Source organism: Oncorhynchus mykiss, chromosome 29 (genome assembly GCF_057628025.1).
Source record: "Oncorhynchus mykiss isolate SJ-2025 chromosome 29, ASM5762802v1, whole genome shotgun sequence".
In the NCBI taxonomy this organism is placed as follows: domain Eukaryota; kingdom Metazoa; phylum Chordata; class Actinopteri; order Salmoniformes; family Salmonidae; genus Oncorhynchus; species Oncorhynchus mykiss.
This window is the reverse complement of record NC_143050.1, coordinates 3,595,340-3,615,949: the sequence shown is the minus strand read 5'-3', so window position 1 is coordinate 3,615,949 and position 20,610 is coordinate 3,595,340. Positions and strand designations below refer to the sequence as shown.

At 42.4% G+C, this 20,610-nt stretch overlaps 2 protein-coding genes across 5 annotated transcripts in view; one reads left to right on the top strand and one right to left on the bottom strand.

Annotated features, from left to right (window-relative positions):
• LOC110510278 (cell adhesion molecule 2) overlaps nt 1-2,965 on the bottom strand; it is a 763,418-nt gene extending 760,453 nt beyond the window's left edge. For 3 of the 4 annotated variants that reach the window (XM_036967528.2, XM_036967529.2, XM_090226341.1), the window contains exon 1: nt 2,538-2,932. In XM_036967528.2, coding sequence (XP_036823423.1) covers nt 2,538-2,598 — 61 coding nt within the window. In that variant the 5' untranslated portion in view covers nt 2,599-2,932. Of the gene's footprint in view, nt 1-2,537 lie in introns of all 4 variants that reach the window. The other variant, XM_036967531.2, reaches the window with a different exon arrangement.
• Nucleotides 2,966-10,518: 7,553 nt separating this feature from the next.
• On the top strand, nt 10,519-14,156 carry LOC149970319 (uncharacterized). Its single transcript, XM_090226226.1, has 3 exons — nt 10,519-10,635; nt 11,265-11,331; nt 13,423-14,156. The coding sequence occupies exons 1-3, from the start codon at nt 10,519-10,521 to the stop codon at nt 14,154-14,156; spliced, it is 918 nt and encodes a 305-aa protein (XP_090082352.1).
• The last annotated feature ends 6,454 nt before the right edge of the window (nt 14,157-20,610 follow it).

Below are 20,610 nucleotides of genomic sequence, written 5' to 3'. Positions count from 1 at the left end.
GGGTGGGAGGGCCAAGAGCCCAGAGCTGGCAGAATGGAGTGCTCGGGTTAGGGTGTAGGGTTGGAGCAGAGCCTGAAGATAAGGAGGGGCCGTTCTTTTTTTGCTGCTCCGTAGGCAATTACCATGGTCTTGTAGTGGATGTGAGCTGCTTCAGGAAGACAGTGGAGTGTGCGGAGGAGTGGACACACACATCACTGAGATCATCCACACACAAAAAAAAAAAAAAAAACAGCCAGGCTGCCAGCTAGCTGCTACTAGCAAGGGAAGGAGACTTTTCCTCGCTTTCACAAAATCACTTTGCTATCACCCCAGTGTGGGACTGGTGAGAAAATCACATCACAACAAAAAGGTGTCTACTGTTCCAAAAATCCCCATTCCACCAATCAACGGAGTGAAGCTAATCTGTTCTCCCATTCTATCTATCTATGCTCTATCAATTCTCCCATTCTATCTATGCTCTATCAATTCTCCCATTCTATCTATCTATGCTCTATCAATTCTCCCATTCTATCTATGCTCTATCAATTCTCCCATTCTATCTATGCTCTATCAATTCTCCCATTCTATCTATGCTCTATCAATTCTCCCATTCTATCTATGCTCTATCAATTCTCCCATTCTATCTATGCTCTATCAATTCTCCCATTCTATCTATGCTCTATCAATTCTCCCATTCTATCTATGCTCTATCAATTCTCCCATTCTATCTATGCTCTATCAATTCTCCCATTCTATCTATGCTCTATCAATTCTCCCATTCTATCTATGCTCTATCAATTCTCCCATTCTATCTATGCTCTATCAATTCTCCCATTCTATCTATCTATGCTCTATCAATTCTCCCATTCTATCTATGCTCTATCAATTCTCCCATTCTATCTATCTATGCTCTATCAATTCTCCCATTCTATCTATCTATGCTCTATCAATTCTCCCATTCTATCTATCTATGCTCTATCAATTCTCCCATTCTATCTATCTATGCTCTATCAATTCTCCCATTCTATCTATCTATGCTCTATCAATTCTCCCATTCTATCTATCTATGCTCTATCAATTCTCCCATTCTATCTATCTATGCTCTATCAATTCTCCCATTCTATCTATCTATGCTCTATCAATTCTCCCATTCTATCTATCTATGCTCTATCAATTCTCCCATTCTATCTATGCTCTATCAATTCTCCCATTCTATCTATGCTCTATCAATTCTCGCACTCATACTCTAATCATTCTTCCATTCTTTCCTCCCTTCTCTATCCATGCTCTATCAATTATCAAATTCATACTCTCTACTCATTCTCCGTTCTATATTTTCTCTCGTTCATGCTCTAATCATTATCCCATTCTATCCCGTTCTCCAGTTAAAACCATCTATTAGGCTGCTGAATAACGGGCTATTGGTCTACAATCACTCAGCCTAAAGGGCACTGGGATTGAACTCGTGATGCTCGGAGCTGGCTGCTTAGACCCCTGCCCCACCGCAGTTCACAATGCTTTAGCAAGCCTTGAGAATACCGGATGGTAATAGCACTTCGTTTTTTTTACTATTTTGATTTGAGCCCTAACCTTTTCCACTCGGAATGTCTTAAGTGTCAACCTTTGAGTTGTTTCTGTTTATCACTGTAACCACGCATAATGAACACTGTAACAACGCGGAATGAATGTGTACATTTTTTTTTTGACTCTAATCACAATACGGCAAAATGTCAAAGGGAAACTATGAGATCTTGTTGTGTGTAGAGCCCTAAATAAACGCCCAAGAGTCAACATTGGGCGACTCCTGCTGCACATAGCCTAACTACGAATTCACGACTGCACGGCTAAAGCCCGAGACGTATTACCGACTAAACGTTTTACACTAACGTCCTTAACTGAATGACTGTCGTCGTGAGAAGAAAAGTGTTATAGTCTACTACACATTTTCCTCTATTTGATTTCAGACAATTCATAATTAACCGATAATGAGACAACATTGTGTGCGTGTGCGTGTGCGTGTGTGTGTGTGTGTGTGTGTGTGTGTGTGTGTGTGTGTTGAAGCGGCAACAACAACCTGCGTACCAGGGAGGATGCCTTGCCTCTGAGGTGTGTGCGGTGCGTTCTTAACCGTTTACCGTTCATTTCAGCATTTAAAACACACTAACACGCACGCGCGCACACACAAACTGCGAATTTGCGAGCACAACAAGCCCCGTAGGCTCCCAAATCACATCCAACAAATTATGCAAATTGTATCGCGTTTAATCCATTGCATTAGCACGTATCTGAGACCCTATGCATGACAGGGCACCTCAGCGACACACACACACACACACACACACACACTCCGACGCATGCGAGACCCCGTGCGTGACAGGGCAGTGCCCCCCCAGGCGCAGCGTGAAAATAATGCCCGCAAATGACCCATGAGACTCTCCACTCTCCTCACGCAGTCTCCATCACCTCCTCCTCCCGCATCTCTCTCTCTCAAACAAACACACGCAGGCACACACACACTCAAATATTTTTCCACTCAAAGTTAAAAACAGCAGTCTAACCTTTTAGCAGTATCCCGTAGACGGCGCACAGCGTCAGAACCAAATGATGCTTGAGAATCATCCTGTCTTCTCCTCCTTTATCCCTCTCCCTTTCCTCGTGCTCCCGAAAGCTCCGGTATGTTATCCTGGTGGACTAGCCAAGTCTGTCTTTCGTGTTGCTGGGATATCGGTATATCGGCTCCTCTAATTTAACCGATAGGTAATAATGTTTTAACGTGTTTTTCGTTTATTTATTCTAGTCTCCTTGGGTAGAAGATGTCCCGGTAATTCGGTAGAGTACTGATAAGGTGTAACTGCTCCGTAGCTGTGAGAATGAGTCGGTGTGTATTTCCTCTGTTAAGAAGAAGAGATGTTGCCGTAGTCCGCTCTGCTCTCTCACACAGAATCGGAAAAGTGCCGCTTTGAGCTCAGGAAGGAACGCGAGAGTCTTAGTCCCGCCCACACAATGGTGACTGAAAGAGTTGGTTAACCAATCAGGGCTGCCCATTGGTTGAGCACTGTGTGTCTATGTGTGTCTGTGTGTGTGAGTGAGGGGATTCGATTAGTTGGGCCCGGGCGCCCGGGCAGGATTGTTATTGCACCAGATGAAAATTGATCGCATTCGTTCTGGAAACGGTCTGTCATTCAAAGCCCAAGGCGAAGTCAGCTCAAAACAAAAGTGAAGTAATTAAGCACGTGGAGTAGGATTCTGTGTTTTCACATGCAAAAGTGATTGCTTTTGATTAAAAAAAAAACTTAAACAACACGATGTAACTCCAAGTCAATCACACTTCTGTGAAATCAAACTGTCCACTTAGGAAGCAACACTGATTGACAATACATTTCACATGCTGTTGTGCAAATGGGAATAGACAACAGGTGGAAATTATAGGCAATTAGCAAGACACCCACAATAAAGGAGTGGTTCTGCAGGTGGTGACCACAGACCACTTCTCAGTTCCTATGCTTCCTGGCTGATGTTTTGGTCACTTTTGAATGCTGGCGGTGCTTTCACTCTAGTGGTAGCATGAGACGGTGTCTACAACCCACACAAGTGGCTCAGGTAGTGCAGCTCATCCAGGATGGGACATCAATGCGAGCTGTGGCAAGAAGGTTTGCTGTGTCTGTCAGCATAGTGTCCAGAGCATGGAGGCGCTACCAGGAGACAGGCCAGAACATCAGAAAATGTGGAGGAGGCCGTAGGAGGGCAACAACCCAGCAGCAGGACCGCCACCCTCGCCTTTGTGCAAGGAGGAGCAGGAGGAGCACTGCCAGAGCCCTGCAAAATGACCTCCAGCAGGCAACAAATGTGCATGTGTCTGCTCAAATGGTCAGAAACAGACTCCATGAGGGTGGTATGAGGGCCCGACGTCCACAGGTGGGGGTTGTGCTCACAGCCCAACACCATGCAGGACGTTTGGCATTTGCCAGAGAACACCAAGATTGGCAAATTCGCCACTGGCGCCCTGTGCTCTTCACAGATGAAAACAGGTTCACACTGAGCACATGTGACAGACGTGACAGTCTGGAGACTCCGTGGAGAACGTTCTGCTGCCTGAAACATCTTCCAGCATGACCGGTTTGGCGGTGGGTCAGTCATGGTGTGGGGTAGCATTTCTTTGGGGGGCCGCACAGCCTTCCATGTGCTTGCCAGAGGTAGCCTGACTGCCATTAGGTACCGAGATGAGATCCTCAGACCCCTTGTGAGTCCATATGCTGGTGCGGTTGGCCCTGGGTTCCTCCTAATGCAAGACAATGCTAGACCTCATGTGGCTGGAGTGTGTCAGCAGTTCCTGCAAGAGGAAGGCATTGATGCTATGGACTGGCCCGCCCGTTTCCCAGACCTGAATCCAATTGAGCACATCTGGGACATCATGTCTCGCTCCATCCACCAACGTTGCACCACAGACTGTCCAGGAGTTGGCGGATGCTTTAGTCCAGGTCTGGGAGGAGATCCCTCAGGAGACCATCCGCCACCTCATCAGGAGCATGCCCAGGCGTTGTAGGGAGGTCATACAGGCACGTGGATGCCACACACACTACCGAGCCTCATTTTGACTTGTTTTAAGGACATTACATTAAAGCTGGATCCGCCTAGTAGTGTGGTTTTCCACTTTAATTTTGAGTGTGACTCCAAATCCAGACCTCCATGGGTTGATACATTTGATTTCCATTGATAATTTTTTGTGTGATTTTGTTGTCAGCACATTCAACTATGTGGTAAAGAGAAAAGTATTTAATAAGAATATTTCATTCATTCAGATCTAGGATGTGTTATTTGTGTGTTCCCTTTATTTATTTGAGCAGTGTATATAAACGAATTGGCGAGGGCACTAGGACAGATTGCAGCACCCGGCCTCACCCTACTAGAATCTGAAGTCAAATGTCTACTGTTTGCTGATGATCTGGTGCTTCTGTATTTGTTTTGTTATTTGTTGTTTATTTATTATTTCCCTCTATTTATTTTGCGCAGTGTATATTTTCTTAACAAAGACTTAGATTTGATTTGAGAAAGGCGGTGTAAAGTACCTAAAGTAAAAAATACTTTAAATGCTACTTAACAGCGGTGGGAAAAGTACCCAATTGTCATGCTGAAGTAAAAGTGTAGGAAATGGAAAGTTACTCAAGTGTAAGTCACCCAGTGAAATACTACTTAAGTCAAATTCTAAAAAGTATTTGGTTCTAAATGTTCTTAATAAGTATCAAAACAATATTTAATTGCTCAAATATACTTTAAACTTCTTTTGGGGATCAGTGTCCCTTCCACAGGGACGGTTGAGCTAACGTAGGCTAATGCGATTAGCAAGTGACAAGAACATTTCCCAGGACATAGACATATCTGATAATGGCAGAAAACTTGAATTCTTGTTCATCTAACTGCACTGTCCAATTTACAGTAGCTATTACAGTGAAATAATACCATGCTATTGTTTGAGGAGAGTGCACAATTTTAAACATAAAAAGTTATTAACGAACAAATTAGACATATTTGGGCAGTCTTGATACAACATTTTGAACAGAAATACAATAGTTCATCGGATCAGTCTAAAACTTTGCACAAGAACTGCACCTGGGCTGGAATAATACACGATGGCCTTTATCTTGCATTTAAAATATGACTGTACAAAAAAATGCAAAAAGAACAGTTGTTTTTCCTTTGTATTATCTTTTAACAAATCTAATGTGTTATATTCTCCTACATTAATTTCACATTTCCACAAACGTCAAAGTGTTTCCTTTCAAATGGTATCAAGAATATGCATATCCTTGCTTCAGGCCTGAGCTACAGGAAGTTAGATTTGGGAATGTCATTTCAGGTGAAAATTGGAGAAAAAAGGGGTGGATCCTTTAGGTTTTAAGTATCAAAAATAAAAGTATAAATCATTTAAAATTCCTTCTATTAAGCAAAGCAGGTGGGCACCATTTGTTTTGTTTTTAAAATGTATGGATAGCCAGGGGCACACTCCAACACTGAAACGTACTTTACAAAAGATGCATTTGTGTTTAGTGAGTTCACCAGATCAGAGGTAAAAGGGATGACCATGGACATTCTCCTGATAAGTGTGTGAATTGGACCATTTTCCTGTCCTGCTAAGCCTTCAAAATGTAACAAGTACTTATGGGTGTCAGGTAAAATGTACGAAGTAAAAAGTACATGATTTTCTTTAGGAATGTAGTAAAAGTAAAAGTTATCAAAAATATGAATAGTAAAGTACAGATACCCCAAAAATTTACTTAAGTAGTACTTTAAAGTATTTTTACTTAAGTACTTTACACATACTGCTTCTTAAAAATTCTTGACGCTACCCATCCCTTTAGCGGGATAATTGTCATCAACAACCACTGTATTGCATAGCGCCACATTCAAATTATATTACTAAAAATATTAATATTCATGAAATCACAAGTGCAATATAGCAAAACACAGTTTAGCCTTTTGTTAATCCACCTGTCGTGTCAGACTTTGAAATGATGCTTTACAGAGAAAGCAATCCAAGCGTTTGTGTGAGTTTATCGATCGCACGGCAAAACAAGTACACTCAGCATCAGGTAGCTTGGTCACGAAAATCAGAAAAGCAATCAAATTAATCGGTTACCTTTGATGATCTTCGGATGTTTTCACTCACGAGATTCCCAGTTACACAGCAAATGTTCCTTTTGTTCCATAAAGATTATTTTTATATCCAAAATACCTTGGTTTGTTTGGTGCGTTATGTTCAGAAATCCACAGGAAAGAGCGGTCACGACAACGCAGACAAATTCCAAATAGTATCCGTAATGTCCACAGAAACATGTCAAACTTTTTTATAATCAATCCTCAGGTTGTTTTTAAAATATATAATTGATAATATATCAACCACAACTGTCTTATTCAGTAGGAGAGGGAAAGGCAATGGCTGCCCAAACTCTGTTGCGCCAAGCAAAACGCTAACGGGCACCTGGCCATACAATGACAATGACCTTTCTCGCTCATTTTTTCAAAATAAAAGCCTAAAACTATGTCTAAAGACTGTTGACACCTTGAGGAAGCGATAGGAAAAGGAGTCTGGTTGATATCCCTTTAAATGGAGCAAAGGCAGGCTATGGAACATGGAGTTTTCAAAATAGAAGCCACTTCCTGGTTTGATTTTCCTCAGGGTTTCGCCTGCAATATCAGTTCTGTTATACTCACAGTTTTGGACTTCAGAGTATTTTCAGAGTATTTTCTATCCCAATCTGTCAATTATATGCATATTCTAGCATCTGGTCCTGAGAAATAGGCAGTTTACTTTGGGAACATTATTTTTCCAAACATAAAAATAGTGCCCCCTAGTTTCAAGAGGTTAAGTTAGGATAGTTTTAAATAATGTTAAGTTAGTTAGTTTTAAATAATTCAAGAGGTTTTAAGACAGTGCTTTGTTTTTCTCAGTTTCAACTGAAGCTTTAGTCTTCATGAAATAATATATATACATTTTAAGGTTTCATAAAATGGGATTAATTATTATCCTGTGAAATAACACATAATTAGACAATAGGGCTTTGTTTCAATGTGCTATTTAAAAATGTATATATTCTTGTACATTGTGGACAATTCTCTGATGTACAGTTGAAGTCTGAAGTTTACATACACCTTAGCCAAATACATTTAAACTCAGTTTTCACATTTCCTGACATTTAATCCAAGTAACAATTCCCTGTTTTAGGTCAGTTAGGATCACCACTGTATTTTAAGAATGTGAAATGTCAGAATAATAGTAAAGAGAATAATTTATTTCAGCTTTTATTTCTTTCATCACATTCTCAGTGGGTCAGAAGTTTTCATACACTCAATTACTATTTGGTAGCATTGCTTTTAAATTGTTTAACTTGGGTCAAATGTTTTTGGGTAGCCTTCCACAAGCTTCCCACAATAATTTGGGGGAATTTTTGCCCATTCCTCCTGACAGAGCTGGTGTAACTGAGTCCAGTTTGTAGCCCTCCTTGCTCGTACATGCTTTTCCAGTTCTGCCCACAAATGTTCTATAAGATTGAGGTCAGGTCTTTGTGGAGGCCACTCCAATACCTTGACTTTGTTGTCCTTAAGCCATTTTGCCACAACTTTGGAAGTGTGCTTGGGGTCATTGTCCATTTGGAAGACCCATTTGCAGCCAAGCTTTAACTTCCTGACTGATGTCTTGAGATGTTGCTTCAATATATCCAATCCACATCATTTTTGCTTTCTCATGATGTCATCTATTTTGTGAAGTGCACCAGTCACTCCTGCAGCAAAGCACCCCAACAACATGATGCTGCCAGCCCCGTGTTTCACGATTGGGATGGTGTTCTTCGGCTTGCAAGCCTACCCTTTTTCCTCCAAACATAACGATGGTCATTATGGCCAAACAGTTCTATTTTTGTTTCATCAGACCAGAGGACATTTCTCCAAACAATACAGTCTTTGTCCCCATGTGCAGTTGCAAACCGTAGTCAGGCTTTTTTTATGACGGTTTTGGAGCAGTGGCTTCTTCCTTGCTGAGCAGCCTTTCAGGTTATGTCGATATAGGACTCGTTTTACTGTGGATATAGATACTGTTGTACCTGTTTCCTCCAGCATCTTCACAAGGTCCTTTACTGTTGTTCTGGGATTGATTTGCACTTTTCACGCCAAGGTACGCTCATCTCTAGGAGACAGAACGCGTCTCCTTCCTGAGCGGTATGACGGCTGCTTGGTCCCATGGTGTTTATACTTGCGTACGATTGTTTGTACAGATGAACGTGGTACCTTCAGGCATTTGGAAATTGCTCCCAAGGATGAACCAGACTTGTTGATGTCTACATTTTGTTCTGAGGTCTTGGCTGATTTTTTAAAATGTTCCCATGATGTAAAGCAAAAAGGCACTGAGTTTGAAGGTAGGCCTTGAAATACATCCACAGAAACACCTCCAATTGACTCGAATTATGTCAATTAGCCTATCAGAAGCTCCCAAAGCCATGACATAATTTTCTGGAATTTTCCAAGCTGTTTAAAGGCACAGTCAACTTAGTGTATGTAAACTTCTGGCCCACTGGAATTGTGATACTTTGAATTATAAGTGAAATAATCTGTCTGTAAACAATTCTTGGAAAAAATACCTGTGTCACGCACAAAGTAGATGTCCTAACCGACTTGCCAAAACTATAGTTTGTTAACAAGATATTGGTGGAGTGGTTGAAAAACTAGTTTTAATGACTCCGACCTAAGTGTATGTAAACTTACGACTTCAACTGCATGTTCTGAAATGTAGGCAATACAAATGAGTGGTTCAATTTCAACATTGTATCTTGATGGTGTGTAGGAAAGGGAGGGGCTGGGATGGTCACGATGGCAAAAATATGCTAAATGAAGTTAAGATGTCACTGAAAATAATAAGGATTACATAAAACATTACCAATCAATCCCACAACCCAATGTGCCGGGTTTATGTTTACAACACAGAAATATTGTCTAATTTACCCCACAGCTGGGTCAAGCACTTAAGCCAACTTGCTGGGTTAGAAGCACAACCCAACTCCAGTGGGTTGAATTAACCCAATGTTGTGTTTTACAAAATTGACCCAGTGCTGGGTTGTCAAAATGACCCAATTTAGGTTATTTTTAACCCATAAATTTTGTGTAAGAAATTCATTTTGGAAAAGTTATATGAATTACCATAGTTGGCAAAACAACATTTCTAGCTTTTTTAAGATGCCAAAATAAAATAAAAAATCTGTAATCGTTTTCACTATCCAAATGTTTGTATGTTTTCTGATTGTTTCTACAAGCTTTGGAAGAAGGATCGCTATCTCCAAAGTTCATTCAAATAGTTCAGATTCAGGTTTGATTTAGTTTTTGTTTTAGTTATTACAATTTTGTTAATTAACTTTTAAAACATTCAGTAGTTGAAATCTATTTCTCAGTTATCACTTTGCTCATCTAAATATTTCTGCAGTTGTCCCTTTAAACAGCCTTACTGTCAACATTCCCACATGTCTCTCTTGTTGTATCTACATAAGCGTATTGCAGAAACAAATTGGGGAATATCCAGTGTTTATATCCACCAGGAAAATTGGTTTTTCAGTAGGACCGATTGGAATAATGGCTACCTCTGTATTTTACCCGAGAATCACTCTGAGAGCCATCAGGTGACCACTTGCGCAATGTAGCCACTTACGTATATATGTTTGCTCTTTCTTCATTACCCATTCAACTTGTATTAGATATATTTTTTATCTGTTAAAAAGAACATTGAACACGGGAATATATTTACTACATATTCACTTAATTTTAGAACGTTTCATTTTTTTCTCTGAGCAGTAAGTTCATTTAAAGTTACGTTAATTGGATTATACACACAGTAACCAAAAAAAAAAAACTGATCTAATTTGCATATTGATACTGAGTTCCCAGAATTGATTTCCCAGAATTGTTTGCCAGAAATTCACAAGTTTTTTGCCAGAGGTGAATATTTGGAGGAAGGGTTGGGAGGAGTCAGGGATTATTTTTCTTACACGGGTTCCAGGAGTCATGCACGACCTCGATGGAGAGCAAGTGGTCGCAGATGACCCTCTCTGCAGACTGGACAATGAGTTGCCATTTGCCCTTGCAGTGGGATCCAAACCCGACGGTGATGTAGGAGATGAGGTTGGACTCAACGAGTGTTAAAAAAAACGGATCTGCATTGACTGGGAGATATCTGCTGGTGTGCCTTGGTGACCGCTAGGACGTTGTCCTCCCACTAGGGGCTGGGGACGGTGTCCTCCCACTAGGGGTGGCGACGTTGTCCTCCCTCTAGGGGCTGGGGCTGTGTCCTCCCACTAGGGGCTGGGATGTTGTCCTCCCACTAGGGGCTGGGGCCGTGTCCTCCCACTAGGGGCTACAACGTTGTCCTCCCACTAGGGGCTGGGGCCGTGTCCTCCCACTAGGGGCTACGACATTGTCCTCCCACTAGGGGCTGGGAAGGTGTCCTCCCACTAGGGGCTGGGAAGGTGTCCTCCCACTAGGGGCTGGGGATGTTGTCCTCCCACTAGGGCCTGGGGCCGTGTCCTCCCACTAGGGGCCGGGGACGTTGTCCACCCACTAGGGGCCGGGGACATTGTCCTCCCACTAGGGGCTGGGACGGTGTCCTCCCACTAGGGGCTGGGACGTGGGAAATGATGGTCCCCAGGAATTTTAATGATTCAGCCGTATTAACAGCTGAGCCATCAATCTGGAGAGGTCGAGATGGTGGGGGGAGTTTTCTGAAGTCAACAATCCTGTGTTTTGACCTCCAGGTTATTGTGACTGCACCAGGCCACAAACCAGTCGACATCTCCACGGTACATGGATTCATCGCCATTGGTGATGAGACCGACCAGAGTGGTGTCATATGCAAACTTTAGTATTTCATTATTTATTTTTTAAATCGCTCTTATCCAGATTGACCTACAGTAATGTCCGGTGGCTAGGTGGCAGACGCTCTTATCCAGAGTGACCTACAGTAATGTTCGGTGGCTAGGTGGCAGACGCTCTTATCCAGAGTGACCTACAGTAATGTCCGGTGGCTAGGTGGCAGACGCTCTTATCCAGAGTGACCTACAGTAATGTCCGGTGGCTAGGTGGCAGACGCTCTTATCCAGAGTGACCTACAGTAATGTTCGGTGGCTAGGTGGCAGACACTCTTATCCAGAGTGACCTACAGTAATGTCCGGTGGCTAGGTGGCAGACGCTCTTATCCAGAGTGACCTACAGTAATGTTCGGTGGCTAGGTGGCAGACGCTCTTATCCAGAGTGACCTACAGTAATGTTTGGTGGCTAGGTGGCAGACGCTCTTATCCTACAGTAATGTTCGGTGGCTAGGTGGCAGACGCTCTTATCCAGAGTGACCTACAGTAATGTTTGGTGGCTAGGTGGCAGACGCTCTTATCCAGAGTGACCTACTGTAATGTTCGGTGGCTAGGTGGCAGACGATCTTATCCAGAGTGACCTACAGTAATGTTTGGTGGCAGACACTCTTATCCAGAGTGACCTACTGTAATGTTCGGTGACTAGGTGGGACAATCACATACAGCACCTTCGTAAAGTATTCAGACCCATTTCCTTTTTCCACATTTTCTTACATTACAGCCTTATTCTAAAATGGATTCAATAAAAAATTAAATGCTCATCAATCTACACACAATAACCCATAATGACAAAGAGAAAAACAGGTTTTTAGACATTTTTGCATATGTATTAGAAAGACAAATAAGAAATTCCTAATTTACATAAGTATTCAGACCCTTTGCTAGTGGACTCGAAATTGAGCTCAGGTGCATCCTGTTTCCATTGATCATCCTTGAGATGTTTCTAAAACTTGATAAGGGTACAAAAAAATGTCTGCAACATTGAAGGTCCCCAAGAACACAGTGGCCTCCATCATTCTTAATTGGAAGAAGTTTGGAACCACCTAGACTCTTTCTGGGAGGTGACCAAGAACCCGATGGTTCCTCTGTGGATATGGGAGAACATTCCGGAAGGACAACCATCTCTGCAGCACTCCACCAATCAGGCCTTTGTGGTATAGTTGCCAGACAGAAGCCACTCCCCAGTAAAAGGCACATGGCAGCCTGCTTGGAGTTTGCCAAAAGGCACCTAAAGACTCTCAGACCATGAGAAACAAGATTCTCTGGCCTGAATGCCAAGTGTGACTTCTGGAGAAAACCTGGCACCATCCCTATGCTAAAGCATGCTGGTGGCAGTATCATGCTGTGGGGATGTTTTTCAGCGGCAGGGACTGGGAGACTAGTCAGGATTGAGGGAAAGATGAACGGAGAAAAGTACAGAGAGATCCTTGATGAAAACCTGCTCCAGAGCGCTCAGGACCTCAGACTGGGACGGAATGTTCACCTTCCAACAAGACAACGACCTTAAACACACTGCCAAGACAACGCAGGAGTGGCTTCGGGACAAATCTATGAATGTGCTTGAGTGGCCCAGCCAGAGCCCGATCGAACATCTCTCTGGAGAGACATGAAAATAGCTGTACAGCAACGCTCCCCATCCATCCTGACAGAGTTTGAGAGGATCTGCAGAGAAGAATGGGAGAAATTCCCCAAATACAGGTGTGCCAAGCTTGTAGACTCGAGGACTCGAAGGCAATTCAACAAAGTGCTGAGTAAAGGGTCTGAATACTATTTTTCATACGTTTGTAAAGTTTTCTAAAGTTTTCTAAATGTCTAAAAACCTGTTTTTGCTTCGTCATTATGGAATATTATGTGTAGATTGATGAGGAAAATCAACAATTAATTAATGCATTTTAGAAAAATTCTGTAACGTAACAAAATGTGTAAAAAGTCACGGGGTCCGAATACTTTCGGAATGCGCTGTATCACTGTCAGAGATAGTAAGAGGGAAAAGAGTCAAGTGTGAGAAAAGAGTCAAGTGTGAAAAAAGAGTCAAGTGTGAGAAAAGAGTCGAGTGTGAAAAAAGAGTCAAGTGTGAGAAAAGAGTCAAGTGTGAGAAAAGAGCCAAGTGTGAGAAAAGAGCCAAGTGTGAGAAAAGAGTCAAGTGTGAGAAAAGAGTCAAGTGTGAGAAAAGAGTCAAGTGTGAGAAAAGAGTCAATTGTGAGAAAAGAGCCAAGTGTGAAAAAAGAGTCAAGTGTGAGAAAAGAGTCGAGTGTGAAAAAAGAGTCAAGTGTGAAAAAAGAGTCAAGTGTGAAAAAAGAGTCAAGTGTGAGAAAAGAGCCAAGTGTGAAAAAAGAGTCAAGTGTGAGAAAAGAGTCGAGTGTGAAAAAAGAGTCAATTGTGAGAAAAGAGCCAAGTGTGAGAAAAGAGTCAAGTGTGAAAAAAGAGTCAAGTGTGAGAAAAGAGTCGAGTGTGAAAAAAGAGTCAATTGTGAGAAAAGAGCCAAGTGTGAGAAAAGAGTCAAGTGTGAGAAAAGAGTCGAGTGTGAAAAAAGAGTCAATTGTGAGAAAAGAGCCAAGTGTGAGAAAAGAGTCAAGTGTGAAAAAAGAGTCAAGTGTGAGAAAAGAGTCGAGTGTGAAAAAAGAGTCAATTGTGAGAAAAGAGCCAAGTGTGAGAAAAGAGTCAAGTGTGAAAAAAGAGTCAAGTGTGAGAAAAGAGTCGAGTGTGAAAAAAGAGTCAAGTGTGAGAAAAGAGTCGAGTGTGAAAAAAGAGTCAAGTGTGAGAAAAGAGTCGAGTGCGTAGTTGGAGGTGTATTCATTGGTGTAGAGTGAGCAGAGTAGAGGTGAGAGATTGCTGAGGGATGAAGAGTCCGAAAGGTGTTTCTTCCCAACTTCACACGTTGCGTCCTGTTGGTCACTAAGTCCGTGATTCACTGACAGATGTTGCTGGACACGTTCAGCTGGGAGAGTTTGTCTTGTAGCCGTTCTGGGATGATGGTATTGAACGCAGAGCTGTAGTCCACAAACCATATTTGCATATGTTTGTGGGTTATCAAGGTGCTTGAGGATTCGTCCGTGTTGACAGTATCGTCCTGTTCTGCTCTGTAAGCCAACTGCAGTCAGGAGGAGGCATCAGTGAGGGTTTTCAGTGAGGGTCAGTGAGGGTCTTTAGTGAGAGTCAGTGAGGGTTTTCAGTGAGGGTTTTCAGTGAGGGTTTTCAGTGAGGGTCAGTGAGGGTTTTCAGTGGGGGTCAGTGAGGGTTTTCAGTGAGGGTCAGTGAGGGTTTTCAGTGAGGGTCAGTGAGGGTTTTGACAAAGTGCTAAAATCTCTTCATGACGACCGAGGTGAGCGCTGTTCATTCATGCGCCATCGTCTTGGAACGCCTTACAAAATACTTTTAAACTGGAAGAACTTGTCCCGATTTGGTATTTTTTTTAAATCACCGATGAATGATCTTGAGACTGATTCCCTGACCTGTCAATGTTTTTAATTTTCTGATTTTGATTTTGTTATACTCTTGTGAATTCTATGGTTTTTGCTAGATTACTTGTAGTTTTTCATCTTGTTGTTTACCAGTCAACAGTTTGGACACACCTACTCATTCCAGGGTTTTAGAACACCTACTCATTCCAGGGTTCTAGAACACCTACTCATTCCAGGGTTCTAGAACACCTACTCATTCCAGGGTTCTAGAACACCTACTCATTCCAGGGTTCTAGAACACCTACTCATTCCAGGGTTCTAGAACACCTACTCATTCCAGGGTTCTAGAACACCTACTCATTCCAGGGTTTTTCTTTATTTTTTTATATTTTCTACATTGTAGAATAATAGTGAAGACATCACAACTATGAAATAACACATATGGAATCATGTAGTAACCAAAAAAAAATCCAAACATTTTATACTTGAGGTTCTTCACCCTTTGCCTTGATGACAGCTTTGCACAGTCTTGGCCTCTCAACCAGCTTCATGAGGTAGTCACCTGGAATTAATCTCAATTATACAGTATACAGAAGAAGTCCCTATTTGGCAAAAGACCAAGTCCATATTATGGCAAGAACAGCTCAAATAAGCAAAGAGAAAAGACAGTCCATCATTACCTTAAGACATGACGGTCAGTCAATACGGAAGGCAAGAACTTTTAAACATTTTTCTCAGTCGCATAAACTATCAAGCGTTATGATGAAACTGTCTCTCATGAGGACCGCCACAGGAAAGGAAGACCCAGAGTTACCTCTGCTGCAGAGGATAAGTTCATTACAGTTACCAGCTTCAGAAATTGCAACCCAAATAAATGTTTCACAGACACATCCAACATCAACTGTTCAGAGGAGACTGGGTGAATCAGGCATTCATGTTCAAATTGATGCAAAGAAACCACCACTAAAGGACACCAATATGAAGAAGAGACTTGCTTGGGCCAAGAAAAAAGACTGGTGGAAATCTGTCCTTTGGTCTGATGAGTCCAAATGTATGATTTGTTGATCTCTGCATGTGGAGTTAAACATAAATGAAAACCCTGGATGTGTCCACATTTTTGACTGGTGCTGTTCGCTTCCTCAAAATAGTCCACGTTAATCTAATCTCACTCAAGAATCCTATAATTAATTTAGCCGTTTTTTTGCCAAGGAGTTCTTAGTCACGTAATGTCACATGATGTTCAGTGCAGAAATTATCAAGCGGAAAAAAAAGTGCATTAAAATAATTGATATGATGGGGCAAGAACATTCCTGCCAGCCACACCCCTAATCCCCTAATCCAGATGACTCTGGGCCAATTGTGCGCCACCCCATGTGTCTCCCAGTCGCGGCCGGCTGCGACAGAGCCTGGACTCTAACCAGGCTCTCTAGTGGCACAGCTAGCACTGCGATACAATGCCTTAGACCACTGCGCCGCTCGGGAAGCCAAAGAATCCCTACTGTTGTCCAATCACCGAAGAAGGGGCTCAGACTTCATCAACAGAACTTCGACTAGCTTCAAGAAAAAAGCGTGTCTGCTTGAAACAGCAGAAAAACACTGCTACTAAACCATAATAACCAAAGAACCATGATGTATTTCACTTATAACTAGTCACCATTGTCATTGTAATACTCACTTTCCTACCAGACTATCAGGCCAGTGAGTATGATGGATTAGCTACAGTACATTACTTGTAATTGTACTTTTCACTTGTAACTAGTTGGCATTAAGTTATTGAAAATCAAACATAAACTTCCTGTGAACTAGCTGCCATTTAATTTAAGCTACTGGAAAATGCAAAGTAACCTCTTAACAGTGGAGTGACAATGGCAGAAGAGTCAACCTCTGGCAATTTAATGATTAAACTGGTACAACATTTCCACTAATGGTTGGCACAAATACAACATGTTTTAAACCTCCAAATATGCTAATTAGCCAACGTCAGCACATTGTCTTCACCCAGGGATGGGCAAAAAAAATAAAAATTGAATTTACAAATAACAATTACAAAATACCATAAAGGTCAAAGTATCAAAATAAACTACTAAATACAAGTATAAAATACTTTCATACATTTGCAAGTAGCAATAACAATAGCATTAGCATTAGCAATAGCAATAGCATTAGCATTAGCAATAGCATTAGCAATAGCATTAGCAATAGCATTAGCAATAACAATAGCATTAGCAATAGCAATAACAATAGCATTAGCAATAGCAATAGCATTCTCACTAACAGTTGCAGAAAATGTATACTTATTATGACCGTGGTATTTTGTTGTTTATCTACCTTTGTATGGTCATTTCCCTGTCCTTGTTCGGGCGACATTCACCGGTCTTCTAGCCATCGCCGATCCACCTTTCATTTTCCATTTGTTTTGTCTTGTCTTCCCACACACCTGGTTTAAATTCCATCATTACATCTTGTGTATTTAACCCTCTGTTCCTCCCCCCATGTCCTTGACTGCGCTGTTGTAAATCCGTTTTCTCTCTCCTGCGCCTGACTTCTCTGCCACCAGTACGCACCACAACCTTAGTGGAACGTAAATCACTCTGGATATTAGACATGTAAATGAGTGAGTTCCAGTATTGAGGCTATATACTCCAGCTCACTGATTTGATAGCGCTAACGCAGTTCCACCTCCGACACAACCAACACACCAGCTATGCTATCGCATGTTTATGCTTGATTCGATTGAATCTAGGCCTTCAAGTGTCCCTGAGCACTGCTACTTTTTTAGTTGGTGTTGTCAGTATCACAATTACTGACTTGGATCCTTGGCAACTTTCTATCAAAAAGTGTATAATTGAACTCTTGCCAATAGATCTCCCACAGACCCTTGTGGCAAAGCAGGAAATGCATGTTGCTGTCATCGAAGAGGTTCTGACGGTTTTATCATCTAAACATTTTAATCTAAATGTGAAGGTTTGTGATCACGTAAAACGTCATGTAATCAACAAAAAAAAAAAACACAACTATAGATCAGAAAATAGATCAGAAAATCCACATCGTCATGTGAAATGTTTAAAAAAAACACTTTTCAGGTTTCAGATGATTTCACAAAACAAAAAGGTCACATAAAATCATTTGATTTTCAACATCATGTGGTTTTTCAATTAAATTAATTTCAAACAGCTTGTCCACCATGTTGCTTTACATTTAAAAAAAAAAAACTAAACCTTCCAATAAATCTACAGTATAATTGTTTTTATTATGAATTTATTATATTGTTTGTTCATTGTTTGGTCATTTGAAATGGAAATGAACTCTGTACAGTAAGAAAACAGCAGCTCTGCTAATCCACCATTCACTTATCACCCAGTCTGTCCATTCAGAAAGCTAGTACTGTAACTCCAATGAGTACCATTGCTGCGCGCGCACACACACACACACACACACACACACACACACACACACACACACACACACACACACACACACACACACACACACACACACACACACACAGTCTCTTCTGTTCAACTCAGAAAGCACCACCTGCTTGACGCAGTTTCCCATTGTTCCTATCCTGCTGGCTAATGGAGTAACCTTGTATAGAACCACAGCACTGTGAATAGATGGGGAGAGAGAGGGGGGAAAGGGAGGAGAGAGAGAGAGAGAAAGGGGGAAAGGAGGAGAGATAGAAAGAAAAGGGGGAAAGGAGGAGAGAGAGAGAGAAAGGGGAAAAGAGAGGAGAGGGAGAGAGAAAGGGGGAAAGAGAGGAGAGAAGGGCAGAATTACAGGGGTGGAGAGAGAGAGGGAAAGATAGAAAAGAGAAGAGAGAGTGGAGAGTGGGAGAGAGAGGAGGAGAGAGACGGGAGTGGGAGAGAGAGGAGGAGAGAGACGGGAGTGGGAGAGAGAGGGGTGTTGGATAGAGAGAGTGGAGTGGGAGAGAGAGGAGAGAGAGAGGGGTGAGGGAGAGAGAGGGGTAGTGGGAGAGAGAGGAGAGAGAGGGGAGTGGGAGAGAGGGGTGTGGGATAGAGAGAGAGTGGAGTGGGAGAGAGTGGAGAGAGAGATGGGAGTGGGAGAGAGAGGAGAGAGAGGGGTGAGGGAGAGAGAGGGGAGAGAGGGGGGAGTGGGAGAGAGAGGAGAGAGAGAGGGGTGAGGGAGAGAGAGGGGTGAGGGAGGGGAGAGAGGGGGAGTGGGAGATATAGGGGGGAGTGGGAGAGAGAGGAGAGAGTGTGGAGTGGAAGAGAGACGAGAGAGAGGGGAGTGGGAGAGAGAGGAGAGAGTGTGGAGTGGAAGAGAGAGGAGAGAGAGGGGAGTGGGAGAAAGAGAGGGGGGAGAGGGGTGAGGGAGAGAGAGAGGGGGGAGAGAGGGGTGAGGGAGAGAGAGGGGTGAGGGAGGGGAGAGAGAGGGGAGTGGGAGAGAGAGCGAGGGGAGTGGGAGAGAGGGAGGGGGGAGAGAGAGAAGGGGAGAGAAAGGGAGAGAGAGATATTTATTAAAATGTCCATTAGTCTCTTTTTCCCTCCTCTCTCTCTCTCTCTCTCTCGCTCTCTCTCCCACTCCCCCCTCTCTCCCCTCCCTCACCCCCCTCTCTCCCCTCCCCTCTCTCCCCCCTCTCTCTCTCTCTCAATTGAATTCAATTTCAATTTAAGGGTTTTATTGTCATGGAAAACATCATATGTTAACATTACCAAAGCAAGTGAAATAGATAACAAACAAAAGTGCAATGAACAGTAAACATTAAAGTAATGTTAACATAAACATTACACTCACAGAAGTTCCAAAAGAATAAAGACATTTCAAATGTTGAAATAGTTAAAGTACAAAATGGAAAATAAATGAACAAAAATATAGATTGAATTTACAATGATATTTGTTCTTCGCTGGTTGGCCTTTTCTCTTGGCAACAGATCACAAATCTTGCTGATGTGATGGCACACTGTGGAATTTCACCCAGTAGATATGGGAGTTTATTAATAATGGGCTTGTTTTTTAATTGTTTATGTGTCCATATGTAACAGACCGTCCCCTCGCCCGGGCGCTAACTAAGCTAGCCGTTTCACATCCGTTACACATGTAATCTGAGGGAAATATGTCTCTCTAATATGGTCATACATTTGGCAGGAGGTTAAGAAGTGCAGCTCAGTTTCCACCTCATTTTGTGGGCAGTTTGCCTTCTCTATGCTATTGAGGCTACGGCGGCCTTTCTCAATAGCAAGGCTATGCTCACTGAGTCTGTACATAGTCAAAGCTTTCCTTAAGTTTGGGTCAGTCACAGTGGTCAGGTATTTTGACACTGTGAACTCTCTGTTTAGGACCCAAGACAATTTTTATGTAAATTCTTTCCAATGTGTCAAGTAATTATATTTAAGTTTATATTTAATTTTTTTTCAAGATTTTCTAATTGTGCTGCTGTGGGGTTTGTTTTTGTTTTGTGTTTGTCTCCAGTATTTATGCTGCAGAGGTTTATGTGTCGGGGGGCTAGGGTCAGTTTGTTATATCTGGAGTACTTCTCCTGTCCTATTCGGTGTCCTATCCAGTGTCCTGTGTGAATCTAAGTGTGCGTTCTCTAATTCTCTCCTTCTCTCTTTCTCTCTCTCGGAGGACCTGAGCCCTAGGAGCATGCCCCAGGACTACCTGACATGATGACTCCTTGCTGTCCCCAGTCCACCTGGCTGTGCTGCTGCTCCAGTTTCAACTGTTCTGCCTTATTATTATTGGACCATGCTGGTCATTTATGAACATTTGAACATCTTGGCCATGTTCTGTTATAATTTCCACCCGGCACAGCCAGAAGAGGACTGGCCACCCCACATAGCCTGGTTCCTCTCTAGGTTTCTTCCTAGGTT

Coding starts and splice junctions, on each gene's coding strand:
- LOC149970319 (XM_090226226.1), top strand. CDS start 10,519: ATGCACGACCTCGATGGAGAGCAAGTGGTCGCAGATGACCCTCTCTGC. Junction 10,636..11,264: donor ACGGTGATGTAGGAGATGAG/GTTGGACTCAAC, acceptor TTTGACCTCCAG/GTTATTGTGACTGCACCAGG. Junction 11,332..13,422: donor ACATGGATTCATCGCCATTG/GTGATGAGACCG, acceptor GTGTGAGAAAAG/AGTCGAGTGTGAAAAAAGAG.